The sequence below is a fragment of the Bubalus kerabau genome, chromosome 7, assembly GCF_029407905.1.
Source record: "Bubalus kerabau isolate K-KA32 ecotype Philippines breed swamp buffalo chromosome 7, PCC_UOA_SB_1v2, whole genome shotgun sequence".
NCBI lineage: Eukaryota > Metazoa > Chordata > Mammalia > Artiodactyla > Bovidae > Bubalus > Bubalus kerabau.
Window position 1 is genome coordinate 11,703,563 of NC_073630.1, and position 24,811 is coordinate 11,728,373.

Consider the following 24,811-nt stretch of genomic DNA (forward strand, 5'->3'; position numbering starts at 1 on the left):
CTAAACCCACCTTTTCCTTTTGCTATAAATACAAGGCTGTATCCAGAACACTCTTGCACAGCTAAGAGGAACGGGTGGAAAGTTTGTAAGAATGATTTATCTTGATAGATGGATTTAATTCCAGTGATTCACAAACTTCAGTGTGCATTGGAATCAACTGGAGAGCTTGTTAAAGCACAGATTTTTGCCTCACTCCAGGGTTTCTTAAATTAGCAGGTCTGTGGTGGGTGCCCAGAAGTTGTATTTTTAAAACTCCTAGGTGATGCTGATACTGCTGATTCAGGGACCCTGGTTTGAAAACCAATGCTTTACTCTTTAGTAACACTCTTAAGTAGATAGATTTTAGCTGCCAAGAAAATGCTTTATTACATCTAAGAAGGTATCTTGATTTTTAAAATTATACAATTATTTAACACATATTTCTATAAATTAATTTGAATTGGGGCTATAATAATTTTACTGCTAGGATCTAGCATAAAGTTAATACTCTTCACCACCTACCATGGCTCCCAAATGCATACACTTTTCCCCAAGCTACATATTGTCTTCTTCCACCAAATAAGTAAAAAATTATGCCAGGCTATCTATTAATCAGTGGAGAGAAGAAAATCAGAACAAAAACTCCGGACATGAATGGAGATTCATTAATTTAGCTCAGTGCCCTAAAGAAAGCAATGCAAAATTTAATCCAACAATAGAGACTAAGTGAAATTAGCACCAAATATATATACTTTCTATGAAGTAGAGATGATTTAGTATTATTGTCACAGAGAATAATTAACATATGCCAGAAGTGCAATTTCATTGGTACATAATTTCACATGGGAAGAAACACGGTCAGACACCAAACACTTGTTTTCTCGTGTCTGACATTCAGACCTCAATGAATAAATTTGTTCATTAGAAGTCTGCAAATTACAGACATATATTACTTGATGTGTTCAATATTTTTAATAAATCTTCCTCTAAATTGTTTTCCCCAGTGAAAAATTATATTCCCATTTAAAATAGTTTGATTCGTGGGGAAAAAAAGAAGCAATGTTTTAAGAGAGTAAATTTATTTTATAAGAATTTCTATTTTTCTGAAATTTCACTGATTTTACTGCTTGATCCCCTTTAGACATGCCCTGTAATGGTTTGCTTTTACTTACAGTGTTTCTGTTTTGAACCTATGTATTTCTGAAAAATCTGGGGAAAATCCATTTAAGTGGCACTATTAAGCAAATATTCTCTTAGTAAAGCACTTGTAGCTCTCCCTTACTTTCAAGTGGCCACCAACTGGAAATTGCTTTGTTAAGCAAACCATCTTTGAGACAGTCCACTTAGAAAGTTGCTACAGCTTTTAACACAGCTGAGTTTAAGGTCCCCTCAATTATACTGGCAGAATATATCCCCAAGTTTACACAGCTTCCCCAAACTATCATCCATTTTCAATTACAAGGAAACCTGAATAATTTTACTTTTTTCAAAGAGAACTAGAATCTTGGACTTCAGTACCAAGAATATGGTACCAATGTGGATGGGGGCAGAGCCGCTCACTCTGCAGTCATATTGGACCATGACCACCATGCTTCAGTACATGTGAAAACGCATGTTAGCCGCATTGCTGCTCAGGACTGGAAAAAAATGAGGTAAACCCAGCGCTTAACTCTCTCTCTCTTCTCTTTTTGCTTCTGTCTAGCCCAGGAACAACAGCAGCTGATACACAGCAAACAGGCTGAAAGTCACGCGGCTGTTGGCAGAGGAACATTGGAGCAGCAGCCCCAAGACTGTGGTGAGCCAGGTCACAGATTGTAATTACTATTGTCCCTAACCCAATCATTGTCAACTCTATTTATGAAGACTTACAAACAATACATCACTTGCCTGTCAAATGTTTGATGATGGCACATTAACGTACCTCTTGACCCTTTGCTACTGCTGCTGTGTGTTAGGTGAAACTGAATGAATTGCTGGTTCCCAGCAGGAAGGGAACATGTGTAATTATTGGAGCTCTCTGTACAGACACAGAGGGGAATAGAAATGCTGTCACACTAGGTTGTAAGGAATTCACAGGTTTTCAAATTTAAATCACATTATTGTTCTCCAAAAAGTACAATTATGGAAGAACTTTGGCATGGATGGAAGGACTTGATCATTTTAAAGCAGCTGAGAAGCCTTTCTTCCCTTGTTGGATAAGAGATTGCCTAGGTGTATTGATCACAGACTAGGGCAAAGAACTGTGGCTCAGAATCAACAAGAATATCATGTTGATCTAAAGTTGGCATGTCACATACTTTCTCATCTTTCTAATAAATATTTCACCATTCCTCTTAGGCTTCATCTCTTAGAAACATAAAGTTGATTACTGCTAAAAACATCTATATTTGGCATATATCTAGTTATACAAAACAAGGCACTCAAATTGAGGAATATGATTTAAGGGAATCTCTTTAAGAATTCAGGTGAATATAGCTTATAAACTGTACTCAATTTTTGTTAAGGGGTCAAACTTCAGTATTTTCACAAAATACAATGAAACCCTCCTTGAATTATTGAAATCACATGTAAAGGTATGGAAAGTATCATTGCTTGATAAAGTGATTCTAATCAAATTCTGAATCTCTTTATCTCTCATTAAAGAATACCTCAGTAAATAAATGGCAACCCACTCCAGTACTCTTGCCTGGAAAATCCCATGGGCGGAGGAGCTTGGTAGGCTGCAGTCTATGGAGTTGAGAAGAGTTGGACACGACTGAGCGACCTCACTTTCACTTTTCACTTTCATGCATTGGAGAAGGCAATGGCAACCCACTCCAGTGTTCTTGCCTGGAGAATCCCAGGGATGGGGGAGCCTGGTGGGCTGCCATCTATGGGGTTGCACAGAGTCGGACACGACTGAAGTGACTTAGCAGCAGCAGTAAATAAAAAATTCTCAGAATATAGATACATACTACATATATATATATATATATATATGTAGTATATGCATATATAGGTGTTATGTATGTAGTATATATGCACATGTATATGTATAAGGTTACACCTGTTCAATTTTGGAGCATTGGATTTGAAAGCAGAAGATAAGACATTAGCTTGGTAACCTCAAGCAATTTATTTTAGTTTTCTGATTCTCAATTTCCTCATCAATTGAAAACTTAACAGACAATCTTTAAGAAAAGAGAGACTGAAGATTCTGGGTAAAATTAAAACATTTTAGACTTCTAAGATATTAGAATGCTTTTTACAAATTTCTTCCCCTAAATAGTATAAAGTTTAGGATGCCATTTGCCAAGTGTATATAATCTATATTTTCAAATATGAAGCACAAACATGGTTTATCTGAATTACCACACAATCTATCATGAGATTTGAGTGGTTTTAAATATGAATTTTTAAATGTTTCCTATTTTCTCATCTTATATATCAGCAGTGACACAAAAAATGACTGACCAGATGAACGACCAGGCAGTGAAACTAACCCTTCTGCAGAAGAAGATTGACAATATTTCTTTGGCCGTGAGTGATGTAAGGAGCACATATTCCTCACTAGAAGAGAAAATCAATGAAGACAAAGCCGGGGAATTTAAATCTTTTCTAAAAGGTAAAAGTTAATTATTCATTTAGTTGAGACAGAAGGCAAATGACTCATTTATCTTTTCCCACATCATTTTAAGATCTTTTCTTTAGATTGGGAGGTAGAGAATTCTAAAACAGATTTTTTGGGGGAATAAGATACTTTAAAATCCCTTAATTTCTGAAATAATGTGAACCATCTAAATATATTTTTACTAATACAGACAAATCTTTGACTATTTCATCTGACCTGCTGACATTGTATACCTAGTTATAGCCCTATTTGTATTCCTTTATAGTTAAAATGAGCTATACTTAATCTGCTTCCATTGTGGTTTCCAGTTCAAGATAAAGATGCAGTCAAGGGGAGCTTATCAAGGCACATAGATCCATGAATGTCTTAATATTGATAAAGATATTGAGAATAAATCTAAAATATATTATTACCCCAGAAACTATCTAGCTCATGGAATATAATCAATGAAATATATTCTAAATTCCATCAGGCCATTATTCATAGAAATCTGAGTCAGTTTTGCCTGAATTTTGTGCTCTTGAAATAGCAGTCTCTGTTTCTTTCTGGAGGATCTGCAGGATAATCCATTTCCTGTTCATTTGAGTTGTTAAAATTCATTTTCTTGCAATTGTAGGATTGAGGGTCCATTTTATTGATGACTAAATTTGTTCTCAGCTTCTAGAGGCTACTGCATTTCTTGGCTCGTGGCCTTCTTCTTCCATTTGCAAAAGCCAACTCAACAGCTGTTGAGTCCTCATGGCAGCTCTCAGACCCACTCTTCTGCCTTCTTCCTCACTAAGGACACATTTGATTACATTGGACCCATCTGGATAATCCAGGATAATCTCCTCATTTCAAAGTTCTTAACCTTAATCATATCTGTCAAGATGCTATGGAAGGTAACATATTCACAGGTTCAGGCGATTAGGGACTGAACATCTTAGGGGCAGCATTATTCTGCCTACCAGAGAGTTTCATGTATAGTGAGTAATTGGTATGGTAGCAATACAATAGGACCCCTTGATAATTTTAATAAATCCAACCTAAGGGGATCAGGGAAGGCTTCTACAAAGAAAAACCAAGTCAACTGATAAGTAATGGATCAGGAGGACTTAATTTGACAAAGAGATTTCAGGTAGACCATGGATATTCTAGACATGTGTTTTGGTTACTAGGAGCATCTCAATTCACTGGGCTTATTGTATGTTTCCAAGTTTCAGGATTACTTATCCCTTTCACTTTATTTTGTACATAAAAAATATTCACTGTGTATCCCATTTCTACCACTCATGTTATTTTTTTTTCTATTTTATGTGGTTCACAAATAAAAGAAATAAAAAGGTGAAGATTTCCATATCATTTACTAATACAGAGCCATCATTATTTTTTCAGTCATGTAAATTATTAGTGCTATTAACCAACTGAAAGAAAGACTCTGTCTTACATTTCTGGTATGTCCCCTATGGCTAAAACCCATAGCAAGCATGAGAAAGGAATATATTTTCCCTGAAGTGATAGCATGAGAAAGAAGTTAAATAGGAACAGTACATGATCAACTATAACCATCATAATAAAATTTATTTAACAAAATTTAGTTATCATGACCTGAATTAGTCCTGTCAACAGCCTTTTGTGAACCTACTAACAAAAAAACTGGCCCCGACACAGGAAAAATATGCATTCATAGTAACAACAACAGTCCCTCTTCAATAAGAGGCATTAATTGTGAGCTGGGCCCAATCAGTTAAAAGAACCAGAGGGCTTGCAGTTGATGAATGTTCATACAGGGAACAAGAGCTAAATTCAGCCCCAAGGTACTGCACTTTCCCAGCAAAACCATGACCCTTCTCTCACTTACACTACATCAGACCGAGAAGCACTGCTTTATCTGCTAGGAGCTGGAGAAACTGTTTAAAATCAAATGCCCCAACACTTTTAGAGTTATCTAAATGTTATGAATAGGCCATGTGTTCACAGCCACAGGAGAGACATGCCAAGGTATCTGATATCAGATATACCTCTTAAGTTACCATATACAATATCGAATTGTTAGGAAGTAGTAGCACATTGAGTCACATGAAACAGAATCAACTACACTTAAAATGATGTGCTCCCTCAAATATTACATAAGGCATTTTGACATTTTTGCAAAAATTAGATTCTTGCACAGATGTTTCTATAGTAACAAATTATATGAATATTACCTGAAAAGCTTGTTTTCTTGAAACAAATTTTTAAAGCTAATAGTCTGTTTGATTCCTTTTCAGACACTAGCTGTAATTTTTACCCTTTACCCAATGTAGTTTTCCATTAACATTTTAAAGCATGAATTGTTACTTTTATTGTTTATTTTTTTCATAATTACATTGTTCAGGATTCTGTATTGAATTTTATACCTACTTACAGTGTTTTCACCTATTTTCATTCTTTTCCTGATTTTCATATCATGCTGCTTTCCCTTTTTAAAATCTATTGTTACCGTTGCCATTATTCACAATTAATAAATTCAGTTACACTTAAGTTTTATTTTACCTTGTCAATCTTTTTTTCTTTTTAAATTAATTAATTTATTTTACTTTACAATAGTCTATTGGTTTTGCCAAACATTGACTTGAATCCGCCATGAGTGTACATGTGTTCTCCATCCTGAACCCCCATCCCACCTCCCTCCCTGTACCATCCCTCTGGGTCATCCCAGTGCACCAGCCCAGAGCATCCTGTATCATGCATCAAACCTGGACTGGCAATTCGTTTCACATATGATATTTTACATGTTTCAGTGCCATTCTCCCATATCATCCCACCCTTGCTCTCTCGCACAGAATCCAAAAGACTGTTCAATACATATGTGTCTCTTTTGCTGTCTCACATACAGGGTTATCGTTACCTTCTTTCTAAATTCCATATATATGCGTTAGTATACCATATAGATGTTTTTCTTTCTGGCTCACTTCATTCTGTTTCAGATCAGATCAGATCAGATCAGTCGCTCAGTAGTGTCCGACTCTTTGTGACCCCATGAATCGCAGCACGCCAGGCCTCCCTGTCCATCACCATCCCGGAGTTCACTCAGACTCATGTCCATCGAGTCAGTGATGCCATCCAGCCATCTCATCCTCTGTCGTCCCCTTCTCCTCCTGCCCCCAATCCCTCCCAGCATCAGAGTCTTTTCCAATGAGTCAACTCTTCGCATGAGGTGGCCAAAGTACTGGAGTTTCAGCTTGAGCATCATTCCTTCCAAAGAAATTCCAGGGCTGATCTCCTTCAGAATGCACTGGTTGGATCTCCTTGTAGTCCAAGGGACTCTCAAGAGTCTTCTCCAACACCACAGTTCAAAAGCATCAATTCTTCGGCGCTCAGCCTTCTTCACAGTCCAACTCTCACATCCATACATGACCACAGGAAAAACCATAGCCTTGACTAGACGGACCCTTGTTGGCAAAGTAACGTCTCTGCTTTTGAATATGCTATCTAGGTTGGTCATAACTTTCCTTCCAAGGAGTAAGCGTCTTTTAATTTCATGGCTGCAGTCACCATCTGTAGTGATTTTGGAGCCCAGAAAAATAAAGTCTGACACTGTTTCCACTGTTTCCCCATCTATTTCCCATGAAGTGGTGGGACCAGATGCCATGATCTTCGTTTTCTGAATGTTGAGCTTTAAGCCAACTTTTTCACTCTCCTCTTTCATTTTCATCAAGAGGCTTTTTAGTTCCTCTTCACTTTCTGCCATAAGGGTGGTGTCATCTGCATATCTGAGGTTATTGATATTTCTCCCGGCAATCTTGACTCCAGCTTGTGTTTCTTCCCGTCCAGTGTTTCTCATGATGTACTCTGCATAGAAGTTAAATAAGCAGGGTGACAATATACAGCATTGATATATAAAACAATATACAGTTTTCCTATTTGGAACCAGTCTGTTGTTCCATGTCCAGTTCTAACTGTTGCTTCCTGACATGCATACAGATTTCTCAAGAGGCAGATCAGGTGATCTGGTATTCCCATCTCTTGAAGAATTTTCCACAGTTTATTGTGATACACACAGTCAAAGGCTTTGGCATAGTCAATAAAGCAGAAATAGATGCTTTTCTGGAACTCTCTTGCTTTTTCCATGATCCAGCAGATGTTGGCAGTTTGATCTCTGGTTCCTCTGCCTTTTCTAAAACCAGCTTGAACATCAGGAAGTTCACGGTTCACATATTGCTGAAGTCTGGCTTGGAGAATTTTGAGCATTACTGTACTAGCGTGTGAGATGAGTGCAATTGTGCGGTAGTTTGAGCTTTCTTTGGCATTGCCTTTCTTTGGGATTGGAATGAAAACTGACCTTTTCCAGTCCTGTGGCCACTGCTGAGTTTTCCAAATTTGCTGGCATATTGAGTGCAGCTCTTTCACAGCATCATCTTTCAGGATTTGAAAGAGCTCAACTGGAATTCCATCACCTCCACTAGCTTTGTTCATAGTGATGCTTTCTAAGGCCCACTTGACTTCACATTCCAGGATGTCTGGCTCTAGGTCAGTGATCACACCATCGTGATTATCTGGGTCATGAAGATCTTTTTTGTACAGTTCTTCTGTGTATTCTTGCCATCTCTTCTTAATATCTTCTGCTTCTGTTAGGTCCATACCATTTCTGTCCTTTATCAAGCTTATCTTTGCATGAAATGTTCCTTTGGTATCTCTGATTTTCTTGACGATATCCCTAGTCTTTCCCATTCTGTTGTTTTCCTCTATTTCTTTGCATTGATCGCTAAAGAATAGGCTCCAGTTTCATCCATCTCATTAGAACTGATTCAAATATATTCTTTTTAGTGGCTGAGTAATATTCCATTGTGTATATGTACCACAGCTTTCTTATCAATTCATCTGCTGATGGACATCTAGGTTGGTTCCATGTCCTGGCTATTATAAACATTGCTGCGATGAACATTGGGGTACACATGTCTCTTTCGATTCTGGTTTCCTTGGTGTGTATGCCCAGCAGTGGGATTGCTGGATCGTATGGCAGTTCTGGAGAAGGCAATGGCACCCCACTCTAGTTCTCTTGCCTGGAAAATCCCATGGATGGCGAAGCCTGGTAGGCTGCAGTCCATGGGGTTGCTAAGAGTTGGACACAACTGAGCGACTTCACTTTCACTTTTCACTTTCATGCATTGGAGAAGGAAATGACAACCTACTCCAGTGTTCTTGCCTGGAGAATCCCAGGGACGGGGGAGCCTGGTGGGCTGCCGTGTCTGGGGTCGCACAGAGTCAGACACGACTGAAGCGACTTAGCAGCAGCAGCAGCATGGCAGTTCTATTTCCAGTTTTTTCAGGAATCTCCACACTGTTCTCCATAGTGGCTGTACTAGTTTGCATTCCCACCAACAGTGTAAGGGGGTTCCCTTTTCTCCACACCCTCTCCAGCATTTATTGCTTGTAGACTTTTAGATAGCAGACATTCTGACTGGCCTGAAATGGTACCTCATTGTGGTTTTGATTTGCATTTCTCTGATAATGAGTGATGTTGAGCATCTTTTCATGTGTTTGTTAGCCATCTGTACGTCTTCTTTGGAGAAATGTCTGTTTAGTTCTTTGGCCCACTTTTTGATTGGGTCTTTTATTTTCCTGGAATTGAGCTGCCAGAGTTGCTTGTATATTTTTGAGATTAATTATTTGTCCATTGCTTCTTGCTATTATTTTCTCCCATTCTGAAGGCTGTCTTTTCACCTTGCTTATAGTTTCCTTTGTTGTGCAGAAGCTTTTAATTTTAATTATGTTCCATTTGTTTATTTTTGCTTTTATTTCCAATATTCTGGGAGGTGGGTCATAGAGGGTCCTGCTGTGGTTTATGTCAGAGAGTGTTTTGCCTGTGTTTTCCTCTAGGAGTTTAATAGTTTCTGGTCTTATGTTTAGATCTTTAATCCATTTTGAGTTTATTTTTGTGTATGGTGTTAGAAATGTTCTAGTTTCATTCTTTTACAAGTGGTTGACCAGATTTCCCAGCACCACTTGTTAAAGAGATTGTCTTTAATCCATTGTATATTCTTGCCTCCTTTGTCAAAGATAAGGTGTCCATATGTGTGTGGATTTATCTCTGGGCTTTCTATTTTGTTCCATTGATCTATATTTCTGTCTTTGTGCCAGTACTGTACTGTCTTGATGACTGTGGCTTTGTATAGAGACTGAAGTAAGGCAGGTTGATCCTCCAGTTCCATTCTTCTTTCACAAGATTGCTTTGGCTATTTGAGGTTTTTTTGTATTTCCATACAAATTGTGAAATTATTTGTTCTATTTCTCTGAAAAATACCATTGGTAGCTTGATAGGGATTGCATTGAATCTATAGATTGCTTTGGGTAGTATACTCATTTTCACTATATTGATTCTTCCAATCCATGAACACGGTATATTTCTCCATCTATTTGTGTCCTCTTTGATTTCTTTCACCAGTGTTTTATAGTTTTCTATATATAGGTCTTTTGTTTCTTTAGGTAGATACATTCCTAAGTATTTTATTCTTTTCGTTGCAATGGTGAATGGAATTGTTTCCTTAATTTCTCTTTCTGTTTCTCATTGTTAGTGTATAGGAATGCAAGGGATTTCTGTGTGTTAATTTTATATCCTGAAACTTTACTATATTCATTGATTAGCTCTAGTAATTTTCTGGTGGAGTCTTCAGGGTTTTCTATGTAGAGGATCATGTCATCTGCAAACAGTGAGAGTTTTACTTCTTTTCCAATCTGGATTCCTTTTATTTATTTTTCTGTTCTGATTGCTGTGGCCAAAACTTCCAAAACTATGTTGAATAGTAGTGGTGAGAGTGGACACCCTTGTCTTGTTCCTGACTTTAGGGGAAATGCTTTCAATTTTTCACCATTGAGGATAATGTTTGCTGTGGGTTTATCATATATGGTTTTTATTATGTTGAGGTATGTTCCTCCTATGCCTGCTTTCTGGAGAGTTTATATCATAAATGGATGTTGAATTTTGTCAAAGGCTTTCTCTGCATCTATTGAGAAAGTCATATGGTTTTTATCTTTCAATTTGTTAATGTGGTGTATCACATTGATTGATTTGTGAATATTGAAGACTCCTTGCATCCCTGGGATAAAGCCCACCTGGTCATGATGTATGATCTTTTTAATATGTTTGTTGGATTCTGTTTGCTAGAATTTTGTTAAGGATTTTTGCATCTATGTTCATCAGTGATAGTGGCCTATAGTTTTCTTTTTTTGTGTGGCAGCTTTGTCAGGTTTTGGCATTAGGGTGATGGTGGCCTCATAGGATGAGTTTGGAAGTTTACCTTCCTCTGCAATTTTCTGGAAGAGTTTGAGTAGAATAGATGTTAGCTCTTCTCTAAATTTTTGGTAGAATTCAGCTGTGAAGCCGCCTGGACCTGGGCTTCTGTTTGCTGGAAGATTTCTGATTACAGTTTCAATTTCTGTGCTTGTGATGGGTCTGTTAAGATTTTCTATTTCTTCCTGGTTCAATTTTGGAAAGTCGTACTTTTCTAAGAATTTGTCCATTTCTTCCAAGTTGTCCATTTTATTTGCAATAGTTGCGGATAATAGTCGCTTATGTTCCTTTGTATTTCTGTGTTGTCTGTTGTGATCTCTCCATTTTCATTTCTAATTTTGTTGATTTGATTTTTCTCCCTTTGTTTCTCGATGAATCTGGCTAATGGTTTGTCAGTTTTATTTATCCTCTCAAAGAACCAGCTTTTGGTTTTGAAGTTTGCTTTAGAAATAGGGTCTGTCTGTCTTTTTATTTTTTTTGCAAGGTAATAGGTTATAAAAATGAAAATTAAAGGAGTAATGGGGACTTAAAAATAACAAAAAAAAAATATATATTTTTTAATTTAAAAAATGATAATAGTAAAAATATGTATATAAGACTTTCTCTGGAGCTGTTGCAGACAGTGTGGGGTCAGTTCATTTTCAGATAGTTCCTTGGTCTGGCTTGTACTTCTCATGGTCTATAGGCCCCTTCCTATGTAGTCGGTGCTAACTACAGGGTTTTAATCTATTGCACCTGTCACTTCCAAAGCAGTTCCCTCTGTTTATTTTAGCTTCTTCTGTTTGCTAGTCTCTTCAGTGTCTAATTTCCACCCTGACACAAGGGGCACGGTGGTGGTCTCTTTTTTTTTTAGGCTCGCTTGTTCAGTTATGCTTTAGGGAGGGAGGAACACTGCAAACAAATATCACTGGCATGTGTTCACAGTGATTCAGCCACACTGGGTTTGCCCCTGCTCACGGCGTGTGTGCTTTCCCAGTCTACACTGCCTAGGCTCTAGGTTACTCTGCTGGGAACTGTCTGACACCGGCCCTGGGTTGTGTGCACTTCCCAGGTCTAAGCCGCTCAGGTTTGAGTACTCGGGTACTCCACAAAGGCACAGACTTGGTTGGGCCTGCGTTTTGCGCCTGTCCCAGGTCTGAGCAGCCCAGGTGACCAGGTTCTTGGGGTGCATAGTCACCCCCAGTTGAAGGCTGTGACTTATCCCCTCCCCCATCCCAGCCACTCAGTTTTCTGAGTGTACAATGGGCGCACCTTCTCATGTGTGCCAAGTATCTCTTCTGGGAAGCTGATCTCTGGCTGCTGTGACCCTCCCGGTGGATGTTGACCATCCAGAATCCCAAGAAGTCTTGGTTAGCAACGAAGTCTGTTTGTAGTTTGGTATAGGATGCCTCTCTGGGGCTGCGATTGCCCCCTTCAGGCTCTGGCTGCCTTCGCCTGCCTGTCCCCTGCGGGGGATGGGCCGGTCCCAGCCTGCTAGCTCTGCTCAGTCCTGTGTTCTGCAAACGTGCCTGGCGGTGGTTAGGGCTTTTTGCTGGATCACGGGATAGCTGTCCCACAGCCTGGATTGCTATCTCAAGCTAGTTACCTCAGATTGCCCTCAGGGCATTCAGGACCAGTCCTTATCCTAAGCAATGCCACCCACTCCTCCCTGCTCCTCCCCAGCTTGCTAGTGGGGGATGCAAGCATATGGGCTGTTGCACCGGTGGGAGTTGCTGTTAGGCACATTATCTGTGGGTTTTAATTATGTATTTATTTTTCCTCCCCATTATTTTGCCCTCTGAGATTCCAAGGCTCGCCACAGACCCATCGGAGAAATTGTTTTCTGGCGTTTGGAAACTTCTCTCTTTTTAAAGCCTCCCTTCCTGGGACGGATCTCCATCCCTACCTCTTTTGGCTTTCTTTTTATCTTTTGTATTTTGTCCTACCTCCTTTTGAAGACAATGGGCTGCTTTTATGGGTGCCTGATGTCCTCTGCCAGCATTCAGAAGTTGTTCTGTGGAATTTGTTTGGTGCGCAAATGTTCTTTCGATGAATTTGTGGGGGAGAAAGTGGTCTCCCTGTCCTATTCCTCCGCCATCTTAGGACCACTGCCCCTACCTTGTCAATCTTGAAAAACATTTTAAAGCCAAAATTGTTAGGTTATAAATTTCAGAGAAGTCTGATTCCTAACCTTAATTATTTTATTGTGTTTCATCTAGTTGTTGCCATGAAAATTAAAGATGATTTTAACTAACAGGAAATGACTAAATGATTCTATATAAAGTGCCATAAAAACATCATTTCTATTAAGTGGTGCCTTACACTCAGCGAAGCTACCGTATTCTATGTTAAATGTCATAAATCTCATTGGCCAAATTTCATTTTCTATGTAGCATCTAGAATATACTCAATGAAGATTTGTTGTATAAATGAGTGGTGTGTCAAATGCTAAGTAAAATTTAAAAAATAAAAATACTTAAAAATCTTTCTTGGTATAATTGTTCATGTTAGTAAATGCAAAAGCTAGACTGTGTCAGTATAATTTATCTTAACTGCAGCTATTTAATCTTTTCTAATAAACTTAGCTTTTATTTAGTATTTTGGTGCTGTGTGTCACTGATTACTCTTTCATACTTCACATGCTTTTTTTTTTCTATTACATACAAGTTGATTTTCACTTACTTATAGTTTTTAGACTATGTTTATTTCAGTGCCCAATGGGTTTAGAAATGTAAATTTTGTGCTCTAGAAATCCTAAAGCCTAAAAGATCTATTAACAACATTCATCTTTAGTGTTTATGATTTCTAAGGAAATATTTATCCATTCACAGCTTTGTCTTTGTACCACATTAATTACCAAGTATCAAGATGCTCAAGCAATACATCATTCCATTTGATATAATTGCTCTTTCACAATATGCTTTATGTAAGTCTCTCAAGCAACTTAAATACTTTTTAAAACTTGCTTACAAAATAGAGATATGTAGAGACTATATATTTTTATTTGCTAATCATTTTTCTTGAATAGTCTTCATAGTAGCCATAACTTGTTTCACAATACTCCATAGTGCAGACCTTCAATTTAAAATACTTTGTAATATGTTACCTGTTTTTGCATTATAAATGTTGGCTACTTGTTGGATTTGAATGGACATATCTTCCATTTATATCTGTTTCATTGCCACATACTATAAATATGCCTCAAATATGTTTTAGTTTTTCCACTTTCTGTTTTTGTATGTAACTGGTTTGTCTGTTTTTACATTTTAAAAATATTTATTTCCTGTTTTAAATGATTCTGAATAGTTCAAGAGTTTTTTCCTCTTTTCCCTTTTTTTTTAATGCTGCTTTTTGAATGTCCATAATTCTGGCTTGTGATCAATCTGTTCTTTCTAAAAGGGAGGTATTAATATGTACTTTATTAATGGCAAGTTAATAAACTCTCCCCTTTTTGTTAAGCATTAGTGTAATGATATTGTAAATTAACTATACTTCAATTAAAAAATTAAATAAAGAATTATCAAACTAAAATTAAATAAATAAAATCACCTAAAAAAGAATTAACATCATGTTATGATAGGTCATGTATATCTTAAATTTCTGTCTTTATTTGACTTAGTTTTGTGGTTCCCCAAACATCTCATTATTTTTATTTCATTGTTATTATGAACTATTGTTGAATTTTGTGATTATTACTTCTTATTGCTCCTCATTTGGGAACCTCATGAAATTTCTTTCTGCAGTCAACATATTAAGTTTTAGAAGCACAAAATACAAGCTCTGAAACCTAATTACAGTTGACCCTTTATCAACATAGGTTTGAATCTCCTGGGCCCACTTACATAAACATAAGCAAACTTTTCTCAGTAGTACATACTACAGTGCCTCACAATCCACAGTCAGTTGGTTGAATCTAAGGATGTGGAACTGTGGATTCAGAGATTTGTTGTTTAGTCTCTCAGTCATGTCCAACTCCTTTGTGACCCCATGGACTGTAGCACACCAGGATTTCCCAGCTAAGAATACTGGAGTGAGTTGCCATTTCCTTTTCCAGGGGGTCTTCCTGACCTAGGGATCAAACCATGTTTCCTGCTTTGGCAGGTAGGTCCTTTACCACTGAGCCACCAGGGATTCACAGGAACCTTGGATATAATGGAGGGCCACTACAGATAATATGTGGAGTTTTGGCTGTGCAGAGGGCTGGTGCCCCAATCCCTGCTTTGTTCAAGGGTCAACTGTACTAGAAAGCTAATAAACAGTCACGAGCTAATACCAGGTACTAAGGCAGAAAGCCCCAAACCATTTATTTTCATATAAAACTAAGGCTAGAATCATTGTATACAAGGGTCTGTTAACTGAAGTCCATCGTATTTCCTTCATGTCTTTTTGTCCAAAGAAACTTAGTTCTACAGTTCTAGTGTGTACTACCTGCAACTGATTTTTTTCCCCCTCAGACTTATAAAAAAATAAAATAAAATAATACTAAATAGCACCCATACAACACATTATCCAATCCATGTATGTCATTATCACACTTACCTTTTAGACAATAAAGTCATAAATGTTCTAAATTAAAAAAAAAAAGAAGTGATCACCTTGTAGGAATACCAGTAATTTTTTAAAATTTCATAAGCAAATGTAGTCAAGAAATATTTTTATTTCATGTCACTAATGTTTAGTCACAAACTTTTATCTTTTTAGAGATATAAAGAGTTTACACAGTTAAAATCATATGTCATTTATTGTTGTTTCTTATTTCTTTATCCAGGCCTAAAGTCCAAAAGCATTAATGATCTGGTAAAAGAAATAGTAAGAGAACAATTTAAAATTTTTCAAAATGACATAGAAGAGACCGTAGCGCAGCTCTTCAAGACTGTATCAACCGTCTCCAAGGAACTTGAAAATGTCAGACAAATAATTCAACAAGTTAATGAATCTGTAATTTCAGTAGCAGTCCAGCAAAAGTCTGTTTTAATGCAAGAAAATAGGCCTACTTCAATTGATATACTGGACCTGAAAGATCACATTGTAAATATTAGACAAGAAATGACCCTTATGTGTGAGAAGCCTGTTAAAGAACTAGAAGCAAAGCAGACTCATTTAGAAGATGCTCTAGAACAGGAGCGCTCCAGGAGAATTCTGTATTATGAATCCCTCAACAAGACCCTTTCTAAAATGAAGGAAGTGCAAGAGCATCTTTTATCAACTGAACAAGTATCAAATCAGAAGACTGTTCCAATTCCTGTATCAGTTAGCAATAACATCACTGAATACGTATCTACTTTACATCAGAGTATAAAGAAACAAGGTTTGATGTTGTTGCAGATATCTGATGATTTGCATGCCCAAGACAGCAAGATAAACAATCTCACCGTTGCTTTGGAGATGGAGAAAGAATCTGTTAGGGAGGAATGTGAAGACATGTTATCCAAGTACAGAGATGATTTTAAAATTCAAATTAAGGACACAGAAGAGAATTTACAAGTTTTAAACCAAACATTGGTTGAGTTTCTCTTTCCAATGGACAATAAAATGGACAAAATGAATGAGCAACTAAATGATTTGACTTATGATATGGAGATTCTTCAACCCTTGCTCGAGCAGGGAGCATCCTTGAGAGAGACAATGACTTACGAACAACCAAAGGAAGTAGTAGCTACAAAGAAAAAAGTGGAAAGTCTGACTAGTGCTGTTAACAGTCTTAACGTACTTACCAAAGAGCTTACAAGAAGATACAACTTACTTAGAAATGAAATACAGAGTCGTGGGGATGCCTTAGAGAGACGTATTGATGAACATGCCTTAGAAATGGAAGATGGTCTAAATAAAACAATAACTATTGTAAATGATGCCATTGATTTCATTCAAGACAACTATGTATTAAAAGAAACTTTAAATATAATAAAGTATAATCCTGAGATCCATCATAAATGTACCCAAAATATGGACACTATATTGACATTTATTTCTCAGTTCCAACATTTGAATGACTCTATTCAGATTTTGGTCAATGACAATCAGAGATATAACTTTGTTCTGCAAGTTGCCAAGGCCCTTGCATATATTCCTAAAGATGAAAAACTAAGGCCATCCAACTTTCAAAAGATTTCCAAAATGTTCAATGAAACCAGTTCCCAAGTGATAAAATTCCAGAAAAATATAAGTCATCTGGAGGAAAAAATACTCTCAGCCACAAAAATTTCCAAAAATTTTGAAACTCGGTTGCAAGGCATTGAGTCTAAAGTGACCAAGATGCTCACACCTTACCATGTTTCACTAAAAAAAGACAGTGCGGCTACAAATGAGGGCAACCAGGCTCTACAACTGCAGGTATTAAATTCCAGATTTAAAGCACTAGAAGCAAAATCCATCCATCTTTCTATTAATTTCTCTTTAATTAACAAGACTCTCTATGAAGTAGTAGCAACGTGTCATGGTGCTTCTAGAAGTATATCAGAACTAAATGCTACCATACCCAAGAGGATAAAAGATTCCCTACCAAATATACAACTTCTTCAGACAAGTCTGACAGAATATGTGGAATCAGTAATTGAAATAAAAACTCAAATTGCCCTATCTAATTTAACTTGGTATATAAATCAATCATTGTCCAGTAGTCTTGCAAATATTGTCAAGTCACAGAAGCAGATAAAAGCATCACTGAAGAAACCAAATACTCTTAAAACAACAGTGAACCTGACAACTGTCCAGATAGGCCGGGCCCAAAGAAACACAGACAACATTCTACTTCCTGGTAAGCTATTATCAAAAAATAACTTTTAATCATTTTCCTATTTAAGTCTATTTAGGAGATATGCATCGTTTAGCAAGATCATAATCTTTGGCACTTAACTGAGCTTGGATAAATAGTTAAGTAATTCAAAGATCTCTGATACATTATTTGAATCTTATTTCATCCTGTGTAAAGCAGTTATCAATACAAAACAAATGCTTATAGTGTAAATACTTGTTCTATATGTCTTAACTTTTTTTCTGACAGGCCCCCAATAAAAAGATCAAGCTTGCCCTTGTAGAACATTTTCTTGCATATGTAATTAAAGGAATTTATTAGACAATGAGCTCCTTGATGAATAAGACTAGATTGTGTTCTGTTCATTTTGGTGTTATGTGGCAAAATGTTTGGTGTGTCATAGGAACTCAGTGTATATCTGTTGAATGACTGGCCCAGTGAATGTACAGTGAGCAGGGATTCAGTTTGGGCTGATGATAGAAGGCTTTGAATGACAAGCTAAGTATCTTAGTCCCTTTGGGCTGCTTTAACAAAATTTCACAGACTGGGTAAATTATAAACAACAGAAATTTACTTCTCAACATTGTAGAGGCTGGGGAAACTAAAATTAAGCTGCCAGCATAGTAACAATCTGGTGAGGGCCCTTTTCCTTGTTCACTTGGTTCTGGTAATCACTAGCTGTATCCTCACATGGGAGAAGGGGTGAGGGAGCCTGTGAGGTCTCTTTGATAAGAACACTAATCCCATTCATGAGGGCACAACCCTCATCTCCATAGCAACTCCAAAGGTCCCACCTCCTGTCATCAACAGTGGGGGTTATATTTCAACCTATAAATTTTGGGAGACACATTCCAGGCAGGTAGACATGATTTTGTAAAGAGTGCTCTTTGGATATTTCGAGCAGAGGGTTGGGGTATGGTGAGAACTGTGTCTCACGAGCATGAAGCCAGCAGTTGTGTGTAGCATGAAATTAGAGTAGGACATTATTGGCAAAATCGTAAGAACCAGATCTCGGGAAGAGGTAGCAGAATCAGAGGAGATGGGTATGAATAATGTAAAAGTAATATTCAGTTCAGTTCAGTCGCTCAGTCGTGTCCGACTCTTTGCAACCCCATGAATCGCAGCATGCCAGGCCTCCCTGTCCATCACCAACTCCCGGAGTTCACTCTGACTCATGTCCATCGAGTCAGTGATGCCATCCAGCCATCTCATCCTCTGTCGTCCCCTTCTCCTCCTGCCCCCAATCCCTCCCAGCATCAGAGTCTTTTCCAATGAGTCAACTCTTCGCATGAGGTGGCCAAAGTACTGAGGTTTCAGCTTTAGCATCATTCCTTCCAAAGAAATCCCAGGGCTGATCTCCTTCAGAATGGACAGGTTGGATCTCCTTGCCATCCAAGGGACTCTCAAGAGTCTTCTCCAACACCACAGTTCAAAAGCATCAATTCTTCCACGTTCAGCTTTCTTCACAGTCCAACTCTCACATCCATATATGACTACTGGAAAAACCATAGCCTTGACTAGATGGACCTTTGTTGGCAAAGTAATGTCTCTGCTTTTCAATATGCTATCTAGGTCGGTCATAACTTTCCTTCCAAGGAGTAAGCGTCTTTTAATTTCATGGCTGCAGTCACCATCTGCAGTGATTCTGGAGCCCCAAAAAATAGTCTGACACTGTTTCCACTGTTTCCCCATCTATTTCCCATGAAGTGATGGGAAGATGCCATGATCTTAGTTTTCTGAATGTTGAGCTTTAGGCCAACTTTTTCACTCTCCTCTTTCCCTTTCCTCTAGAGGCTTTTTAGTTCCTCTTCACTTTCTGCCAAAAGGGTGGTGTCATCTGCATATCTGAGGTTATTAATATGTCTCTCAGCAATCTTGATTCCAGCTTGTGCTTCTTCCAGCCCAGCATTTCTCATGATGTACTCTGCATATAAGTTAAATAAGCAGGGTGACAATATACAGCCTTGACGAACTCCTTTTCCTATTTGGAACCAGTCTGTTGTTCCATGTCCAGTTCTAACTGTTGCTTCCTGACCTGCATATAGGTTTCTCAAGAGGCAGGTCAGGTGGTCTGTTATTCCCATCTCTTGAAGAATTTTCCACAGTTTATTGTGATCCACACAGTCAAAGGCTTTGGCATAGTCAATAAAGCAGAAATAGATGTTTTTCTGGAACTCTCTTGCTTTTTCATCATCCAGCGGATATTGGCAATTTAATCTCTGGTTCCTCTGCCTTTTCTAAAATCAGCTTGAACATCTGGAAGTTCATGGTTCACGTATTGCTGAAGCCTGGTTTGGAGAATTTTGAGCATTACTTTACTAGCGTGTAAGATGAGTGCAATTGTGCAATAGTTTCAACATTCTTTGGCATTGCCTTTCTTTGGGATTGAAATGAAAACTGACCTTTTCCAGTCCTGTGGCCACTGCTGAGTTTTCCAAATTTGCTGACATATTGAGGGCAGCACTTTCACAGCATCATCTTTCAGGATTTGAAATACCTCAACTGCAATTCCATCACCTCCACTAGCTTTGTTTGTAGTGATGCTTTCTAAGGCCCACTTGACTTTACGTTCCAGGATGTCTGGCTCTAGGTGAGTGATCACACCATCGTGATTATCTGGGTCATGAAGATCTTTTTTGTACAGTAGTTTTGTGTATTCTTGCCACCTCTTCTTAATATCTTCTGCTTCTATTAGGTCCATACCATTTCTGTCCTTTATCAAGCTCATCTTTGCATGAAATGTTCCCTTGATATCTCTAATTTTCTTGAAGAGATCTCTAGTCTTTCCCATTCTGTTGTTTTCCTCTATTTCTTTGCATTAGTCGCTGAGGAAGGCTTTCTTATCTCTTCTTGCTATTCTTTGGAACTCTGCATTCAGATGCTTATATCTTTCCTTTTCTCCTTTGCTTTTCACTTCTCTTCTTTTCACAGCTATTTGTAAGGCCTTCCCAGACAGCCATTTTGCTTTTTTTGCATTTCTTTTCCATGGGGATAGTCTTGATTCCTGTCTCCTGTACAATGTCACGAACCTCTGTCCATAGTTCATCAGGCACTCTTTCAATCAGATCTAGTCCCTTAAATCTATTTCTCACTTCCACTGTATAATCATAAGGAATGGATTTAGGTCATAACTGAATGGTCTAGTGGTTTTCCCTACTTTCTTCAATTTCAGTCTGAATTTGGCAATAAGGAGTTCATGATCCAAGCCACAGTCAGCTCCTGGTCTTGTTTTTGTTGACTGTATAGAGCTTCTCCATCTTTGGCTGCAAAGAATATAATCAATCTGATTTTGGTGTTGACCATGTGGTGATGTCCATGTGTAGAGTCTCCTCTTGTGTTGTTGGAAGAGGGTGTTTGCTATGACCAGTGCATTCTCTTGGCAAAACTCTATTAACCTTTGCCCTTCTTCATTCCATATTCCAAGGCCAAATTTGCCTGTTACTCCAGGTGTTTCTTGACTTCCTACTTTTGCATTGCAGTTCCCTATAATGAAAAGGACATCTTTTTTGGGTGTTAGTTCTAAAAGGTCTCTAGGTCTTCATAGAGCCATTCCACTTCAGCTTCTTCAGCGTTACTGGTTGGGTCATAGACTTGGATTACTGTGATATTGAATAGTTTGCCTTGGAAACGAACAGAGATCATTCTGTCGTTTTTGAGATTGCATCCAAGTACTGCATTTCGTACTCTTTTGTTGACCATGATGGCTACTCCATTTCTTCTAAGGAATTCCTGCTCACAGTAGTAGATATAATGGCCATCTGAGTTAAATTCCCCCTTTTCAGTCCATTTTAGTTCGCTGATTCCTAGAATGTTGACATTCACTCTTGCCATCTCCTGTTTGACCACTTCCAATTTGCCTTGAGTCATGGACCTGACATTCCAGATTCCTATGCAATATTACTCTTTACAGCATTGGACCTTGCTTCTATCACCAGTCACATCCACAGCTGGGTATTGTTTTTGCTTTGGCTCTATCCCTTCATTCTTTCTGGAGTTATTTCTCCACTGATCTCCAGTAGCATATTGGGCACCTACTGACCTGGGGAGTTCCTCTTTCAGTATCCTATCATTTTGCCTTTCATACTGTTCATGGGGTTCTCAAGGCAAGAATACTGAAGTGGTTTGCCATTCCCTTCTCCAGTGGACCACATTCTGTCAGACCTCTCCACCATGACCCGCCCATCTTCAGTGGCCCCAAAGGGCATGACTTCGTTTCATTGATTTAGACCAGGCTGTGGTCCATGTGATTAGATTGACTAGTTTTCTGTGATTATGGTTTCAGTGTGTCTGCCCTCTGATGCCCTCTCTCAACACCTACCATCTTACTTGGGTTTCTCTTACGTTGGACGTGGGGTATTTCTTCAAGGCTGCTGCTGCTCCTTACCTTGGATGAGGGGTATGTCCTCACCACCACCCCTCCTTACCTTGAACGTGGAGTGGCTCCTCTCAGCCCTCCTGCACAGCGCAGCCACCGCTCCTTGGACATGGCGTAGCTCCCGGCCACCACCCCTGGCCTTGGGCGGGGCTTAGCTCCTCTCAGCCGCTCCTGCATCATTGCAGCCTGGCGCTCTCGGCCGCCGCCCCTGACCTCGAACGTGGGGTAGCTCCTATTGGCCGCCCCTCTTGACCTCGGACTTGGGGTAGATCCTTTTGGCAGACACGAAAAGATAGTGGGAAAATTAATGGTCAAAGGAACAACAACACATGATTCCAGTCCTAGTTGTTTCAGTATGTCTGTGTAGCCTTGAGTAAGTTCACCTCTGCATCTCAGATTCTTCCATTCATGTGATGGAATTGCAATAGATATTTTGCTGAGCTTATTAGCAGAAATATCCAGTCCCAGACTGTATCTGTTGCAGACTGGATCATTGTAAATAAAAATAAAAATATGTGAGCCATTCACAGCCTGAATTCATGGCACTTGGGAAGGGGAGAAAAGTCGAATATTCTGTGGTTTTGCACTTGGGAAATGAGAGGCTAGAAGTACCATTGACAAATATTATAAACACCAGAGGAGAAGCATACATTTGAGAGGAAAGAGGAATTTATTGTAGTGCATATAAACTACTTAATAGTCTCTCTGTATGAAAGAAGTGTTTTATTGAGATGTTTGGCATATGAGTAACATTAAATAATCTTTTCACAATGAAAAGAATACTATTCCTAAAAGAAATGGCAGTGTACCTCTCATATGAGTTTGCTGTTTAATTATACACTCATTTGGATGAATTTTGTATTTTACTGTTTTTTAATTACAAAAGGGTAGTCATTATCCTAAAATAATATGACCCTTCATGTTTTATCTCTGAATGTTCTGATAATATTAAAAATCACAGAATAATACAAAGTTGAAATATCTCTTCACTATTTAAACTATTGTATTTATTTATGTATGACTCCTTTCAAATTAATCTGACTCAGGAAAACTAATCTTACCCTATGGGATCGCAGAACAATTATTTAGGCTTTACATATTTCCAAGAAAAGGCAGTGTTTCAATAAAAGATGTTCTTATAATAATAATTTTAGGAAAAATGTGTTGTTCTTCCTCTATATTATTTTAATCCCTGGTCTTTCCTCTGTGGACACTGCAAATGAGTTTGTTAAGCTCCATAGGATGTGTGATCATACACCAGGTAAGCCATGTCTTTTTCCCCCTTAAATCAAAAAAATACCTGTGTCTATACAGCAACAATAAATTTAAATAGCTTCAAAATTCAATAGAAAATAAAAAACTAACAAAGTTTCATATTCTTTCATTGTAAAGAATACATGCTAGGAGCTTATAAAAATTGCATTGAGTATTTATATACCAGTATATTAATGGGCTAATAATTAACTTAGTATTGATTCTTTTTTTACTGATGCTTTTATATAATTGCTTCTGGTTTCTTTATTTACTGTAAGTAGAATTTTTATAGACCTAAAATTAATAATTAATTAAAAGTTATTTATTTTATCTTTGTAAAGATAACCCATAATGATGTCAGGGCAATGAAGATTTATTGGCCTAATTTCATATGTGGGGTAGATATTCACTTTATGCAGGAGCAGCAACATAATATGTGGGGCCCTTTCAAGTGAATGCATAGATACGCATGTTCATTAAGCCAGCTCTGCTTCTATGAGCCATGAAACTAGTGGCATTCATTGGACAGCTGAGCAGGTAAAGTATATGTAAGGTAATAAAACCAGTGGATTCAGGCTAAATTCTCCTATAAGAATAAACCAATTGCAAAATATACTACTTTCTTTGATACAAGCTGTCAGGCACACTGAAACACTACTTAAATTTGGCTGTGTTTCCTCTGACCTTTGCTATGATATGGTAAATATAGTCCAGCCACATTATTCCCTTACCTAATGCCAGAAGGTAATTTATCATCATTTTAAAACTTTCACAATATTATTCAGATAATAACCACTATCATTTGCAGAATAAATACAATTTTCAGGAATAAAAACCACATAAACATACTTTTTTAAATTTAATTTTTTTAATGAAGCATAGTTGATTTATATTTTTAGTTTCAGATGTACAACACAGCATTCAGTTAGACACACATATATTCTTCTTTATATTCTTTTTTAGATTTTATATGTTTTTCTTTAGACTCTTTCCCCTTATGGTTATTATAAAATATGGAATATAGTTTCCTGTGCTATACAGTAGGTCCTTGCTGTTTATCTATTTTTTATATAGTAGTGTATGTATGTTAATTGCAACCTCATTTACCCCTCCTCCCTACCTTTTTCCCCTTTAGTAACCATAAATGTTTTCTATGTCTGTGAGTCTCTTTCTGTTTAATCTTAATAACTGATAACCTCCTTTGAAGCCTAGTAATAGAAATACTACAATGATGTAATATTGGATACTATTTAATAACACTTACTACATCCCAGGCTCTATTCAAACTATTCTACATATGTTCCTTCATTTGATATTTATGAGGTAGCTATCATTATTTTTATTTTGAAGATGAGTAAACTAACCCTCTGCCTAAGGTCATGCCTTGTAAGTGAAAGAGCCTGACTCCTGGTCTGTTGGACACAGGCCTCAGCTGAACCACGGTACTCAAGTAGACTCTGAAGTGTATTCACCTGCCTTTCTCTTCCTTCTGCTTGTGTTTGATGCATCATACCTACTTCAGAGTCTGGCCATATCTGAATATTCCATATGACCAGCATTGATACTCCCAGGGAGTTTGCTTTCTTGAGAATCCAAATACTGCCACTTATT

General features: G+C 37.8%; 1 protein-coding gene across 1 annotated transcript in view; it reads left to right on the forward strand.

Annotated features, from left to right (window-relative positions):
• Positions 1-24,811, forward strand: part of MMRN1 (multimerin 1) — a 109,633-nt gene that overhangs the window by 58,122 nt on the left and 26,700 nt on the right. Inside the window, exons 5-7 of the mRNA XM_055587650.1 lie at positions 1,682-1,774; positions 3,410-3,583; positions 15,589-17,574. Coding sequence (XP_055443625.1) covers positions 1,682-1,774; positions 3,410-3,583; positions 15,589-17,574 — 2,253 coding nt within the window. The remainder of the gene's footprint in view (positions 1-1,681; positions 1,775-3,409; positions 3,584-15,588; positions 17,575-24,811) is intronic.